Source organism: Austrofundulus limnaeus, unplaced genomic scaffold, assembly GCF_001266775.1.
Source record: "Austrofundulus limnaeus strain Quisiro unplaced genomic scaffold, Austrofundulus_limnaeus-1.0 Scaffold1221, whole genome shotgun sequence".
Lineage (NCBI taxonomy): Eukaryota > Metazoa > Chordata > Actinopteri > Cyprinodontiformes > Rivulidae > Austrofundulus > Austrofundulus limnaeus.
Window position 1 is genome coordinate 1 of NW_013953623.1, and position 5,252 is coordinate 5,252.

At 41.0% G+C, this 5,252-nt stretch overlaps 1 protein-coding gene across 4 annotated transcripts in view; it reads left to right on the forward strand.

Moving 5' to 3' along the window:
- Positions 1-203: 203 nt before the first annotated feature.
- Positions 204-5,252, forward strand: part of LOC106534614 (protein FAM184A) — a gene marked incomplete at its 5' end in the record, with an annotated part of 13,208 nt that continues 8,159 nt past the window's right edge. For 3 of the 4 annotated variants that reach the window (XM_014031312.1, XM_014031310.1, XM_014031313.1), the window contains 2 exon segments: positions 204-223; positions 438-542. In XM_014031312.1, coding sequence (XP_013886766.1) covers positions 204-223; positions 438-542 — 125 coding nt within the window. 4 annotated transcript variants of the gene reach the window in all.

Consider the following 5,252-nt stretch of genomic DNA (forward strand, 5'->3'; position numbering starts at 1 on the left):
CCCCCACCCCCACCCCCGGGCTGAATGTTGTTTTGTTTTTCTTGGTAAAACTGTGCTGCAGCTGCAGTTTTTCTTTCTCTTCCATCTGTTTCTGTCTGGATCCAGACTGGAGGGTACGGAGGAAAAGTTAAGGAACAGAGAGAGCCGGCCAGAAGACCTGCATCTCATCGCAGAACTCAGAGAGATGGTCACAGAGAGGGAAGCTCTGGTCAAAAAGCTGGTGGTGAGTGGACAGAGCAGCGTTACGGTGTGACAGGATTAGATTTTAACGCCGTGACAACAAAGATAAAACATCAGGCTGTTTCTGCAGCTTTACTCAGTCTCAGATAAAACTGGGTGTAGTTACTACTGATACAATCTGTGAAAATCACGATTTTGTAGAAAAGGAGTGTTTAAAGCTCAGAAAACCTGGAGTAATTTAAATGTTGATGTTTCAGGATGACAAGAAGTTCTACCAGTTGGAGTTGGTCAACAGAGAGACGGGGTTCAACAAAGTCTTCAATTCCAGTGCCAATGTGGGGGTCATCAACCCTTTAATAAAGGTGAGTGGTCTAATTTCATCAGTTTTGATTCCTAAAACACCAAAAACTCCCTCACCCTTATACCACACAAAGCTTTAAAAAGACACATTAGGGCTGAGTATTTATGTTTGAAATACTCTCTGCTGTTTTCCTTTTTAAAGAGCAACTTGCAAGTTAGAAGCCGCAGTTCCCAAAAGTTGAAAGCTGCTGTTTATAAAGGTTTTGTACACTGTGGTGGCACGATTTACCAAGAATGCAGAAACACGTTGGAATAAATGCACAGAAAGTCTACGTGTATGGTCGTCAAATGATTTAATTTGAGCAACAACAGAGCATAAGTCAATCAGAGAAGTCTGTCAATTTGTGGCTGGCTCGTCAGCGCAGAGCAGCCGATAATATAACATCATGTGACACGCTTACAACCAATCACAGTTCGCCAACTGTGAACCATCTAACCAATGACAGGGCTGTCAGCCCGGAAACACCTTATCAAAATAAAAGAGGTCATGCATTGCTGGAGTCTTGAAGTCTGGGCCGATAGAGTAAAACAGCCGAAACTAGTTATAATAAGATATGATTACTGGACAGTGTCAAGGTAGAACAGATATACATAATTAATCCATAACATAGACCTTTAAATCTGCTTGGCTATGATTTGCTCAAAGTTGCCAAGCTCAACAGTTTCAAAGCTGAAGAGATTGAAAATATTAAAGACCAAAATGTTTTACCCGTGGTCTTATCAGGTGACAAAAAGAAAAGAAAAATCAAGGAGCCAGAGGGTGAAGTGGCTAATGTTTGCTAACGTTGTGCACTCAGTGCTGGAAAGTTTGCCATCACGTATCAGGTGATCGCTATCTGCTGGATGAGGAAGAGTAGAACTGCATTCATACCAGGATTGGTATACATACAGGGCTTCTGTGGGGGATTAAAAACATTCAGTTCAAATTTCAGTGGAATTAAAACAGGATGGGATGAGAGGGTTTTGAAACCTCTCAGCCGGACTCGCTCATCAAGTGATTTTTTTCTACTGAGTTATTGCCGTAATGCACCTTTAACACAGAACGATGTTAGTCGTCGTTTTTCCAGTTGGTTCTCAGTTGTCAGGTAAAAATTAAAACCTTGAGCAAAAATAAAATGAGTGAGCAAATTCCAGCTAAAGTGGATGGATTGATAAATGATGGCGAGAGAGGTTGAAACCACCTCTGATGGGCCTTTGTGCCTCCAAGCTAGGTAGTAACAGAGCTGTAATGGCCGACATGTGAAAAGGTAGGCAGGTGTTGTGCCAAAAATTGATTAACCACAGTGGAAGCAGGCATAGCCTGTTTTAGTGTATATTTCTCAGCGTGACACTGATGTTCTGAAAACAGTACGAGGGAAACGTCCATCTGTTGGTTCTGAGAAGCTCACTTCAATAAGTTAGAATTGAAAGAAAAATTAAGCGCATGACTTTATCTTCCTCTGTAAAACAAAACAAAAATGGGTTGTACATTCACTGTCATTAAAAATTCTACTAAACGACTTTAAATCACCATTTAAATGGATTCAGTTTGATTGGCTGATGTCTGCAGAGACACTAGTGTAATACTGTGTGCTCACATACCTAAAATTGTTCCAATACCAAAGTACCTGACTTTTCAACAGCGTGACTTTCACCTCTCAGCTGAGCAGTCAGGCAGTAGAGGAGGAGCAACAGCAGCCGTGTGGAGGGATTTCAGTGTGAACGACGGTGACAAACGTGAAGCAGACTGCCACCAAAACTGTTTAAAAGAGGGAGAAAATCCAGCACTTTCAACACAAGCGGTTTGAATAACATCAGAATGCAGAGCTTAGTTTTCTGCATATGTGAGTCGTAAAAACACAATATTAATTTATAACTTTCATCACGTTTCAATCTGCAAGTTGCACTTTAAAGACCACCCTTAGCACTTGTAACATCTGCACTGAGTTTTTTCATCACTCCTTTGATAATCACAGAACTATGAAACATGCAGTTGCACCTTTGCAGCCATTTAATTTTATGTGTTAAGTTAAAAACAATAAAGATCCATTGCACGCTAAAAAGCCGACACAGTAAAATGGACTTTTTTCATGCAAAATGCAAAAAGGCTGCTGTGTTCAACTTAACACAATTAGCCACCACTGATCAGTACTAAATGAGCAGAGCTCATAGTATAAATTACTTTCATTGATTGTGTTTGTGTTGTAATGAAATGGATCTTCAGGAAACAGAAAACTCTGCTGCAGCTGTTAGCACCCAGGAATTGTTGTTTTTTCAAATGCCTGTTTATTTAACTTGACTCATTCTTGTTTGTTCCTTCTGTTTTTATTTTAACGTGTTTGATCCTGCATGCAGTTTGCCGTTCGCAGCACAAAACGTTCTCATTCAGCCCGTGTGAACGCCTCACACCTCCTCTCGTCGGGTTTGTCACAAAGACTTGATATCTGCTTACAGAGCTGCTCATCATCCTTTCTGTGCGCACGCAGCTGTCAGAGCTAATGTTGTTCCCAAACAACAGCGTTCCGTTTCAAGTCACAACATCAGCTCATCATCCTCCTCCTCCTCATCATCTTCCATCCTCCTCGTGGCTGTGGCTTGTTCAGATTGGATCACATACACTTCCTTTCTCTTCTCAGTTGCACATCAGAGCTGTAATTTCTAATTCTGTTGACTTGTCTCAGTCTAAAGAGAGCCACAGTGGCAGGCCGCATCCCTTTCACTCCTCCACTGAGATTAGGCTGCAGTCGTTTTATGCATATGAATATGAAATATAGAATTTGTCTTTTGATGGATTTCTTTAGATGCTCGAAAAATGATTGTCCTGAAAATCTTAGACTACAGTTTCTGAAAAATCAAACCTAGGCATATGAGTTTGGCCTGTTTGAGGACTAGCCTGAAGAAGTTTATTCATTTTATTTCATGGGATGAAATTTTCCTTAAAAACATTGTATATCACTAAAACACAAATGATCTACAAAAGCTACTCAGTGATCAAATATTTGTAATGTCATTGATTAGAATTAGTTGGAACATTATTTGGCGTATTTAGAAGAGCTCAGTATTCAGCTGTGGGATGTATCCACCCTAGTGTTTTACTTTAAGAGAAAGCTCAGAGCTTTTGAAGTGACTTCTGTGTGAAGGTTATGAACAGTTAATATCTTACCTGTTGTACATAACTCCTTGGACAACCTCAGTTGACCCGACTGACAAGACAACGGCTAGTGCATACCTAAAAACCTCCAATAAAAGCACATATGTATTAATGCTTTTTAAGTGGGTTATTCTTGTGTTTATGAATGCTTAATAAAACATTAAAGGGGCAATATTATGTGTTTCTCAGGCATATATTTAAATACTATACCATAATAAAGTATCTACCGTATTTTTCGGACTATAAGCCGCACCCGCCATTTTAAAATAAACCCGCGAACAAAAAAAAACAGTACACCCAAATTTGTCGTCAAAAAAGTGAATTCAACATTAAAACATAAAAAGCAAACCTTTAGGAATTAAAGTTCGGAGGAATACGGTTCATTTAAATGACCTTATTTTGGTAGTTTTCTTTAACAGTTTCTGGTCCAACAAAATGTCTCATTCATCTTCCTCCAGCGCACTGAAAACATCGAAGTCCTCCTGTTGAGTGTCGGAGTTAAACAAGCTGAGAAAAGCTGCGTCACACAGCGGTATCTGTTGTCCTCCTGGGGTAATGCTGGCTCTGAAGCTGTGGTGTCCTCTTCACGTAGCAGTCCAGCCTTTCAGAACCCAYTKRTGVTGGTGGACTCATTCACTCTGCTCCACGCTGTTAGGATCCACTGGCAGACATCAGGAAATGATGCTCTTTGCATTCGGCCAGTTTTTATGAATGATTTATCCCCGTCTGTCATCCAAGACTCCCATTCAGCCCTGAGGGCTGCTTTAAATGCACGATTTACACTGATGTCCAAGGGCTGCAAAAACTTTGTTGTACCTCCAGGAATAACAGCAGGAATTGAGTTTGTTTTCTTGATGGCTGCTTTCACCGAATCCRTGATGTGGGCCCACATACTGTCCAATATCATGTCTGTCGAAGATCCGTCGTGTCGTGTCTGCTACTAGCTAAAACAAAATGGTGCTACACCTCTGGCTAAGTTGGCAGTATGGTCGCTCAGCTGTTGACCAGTCGACGCGCCGTCACGTGATTGTTCGGTGTTTGTTTTCACACTGACCTTTCACAGTTCCTCCGAGAAATCCAGAGCCCAGCTGCTGGGAAAGCCCTCCCGCTCCAGCATACGTCACTGCATGGGATTCCTTCCCCGGGGAGTGCAATGCCGAAAAAAAAAGGCAGCAGCTCTTCACTCGATGTTTATCCACAAACTGGTCCGGATTGAGCTCCAAAGTTTTTATCAGTCAGATTCCACCGTGAAAAATGTCTGTTTTATCCCCTTTTATGAGTTCTTGGCCATTGACTATCTTTAAATCGCTGCTTCCTGGTACAACAGTCGGCTCTGGAAGCAATCGCTTTTTTCTTTTTGTTTTCTTTCTTTTTTTGAAGCGAATGGTTGAAACGAATGGAGCATAAGAGCCCCCTGGTGGCTGAAGAAAAAAATCCACGTATAAGACTATACCACCAGACTATAAGCCGCATGGTTCAAAGTTCAGGAAAAAAGTCGCGGCTTATAGTCCGAAAAATACGGTATGTCACCTTTAGTTGTTATTAAAATGCTGTTTTTATGTTTAAATAGAAAATAAACTTA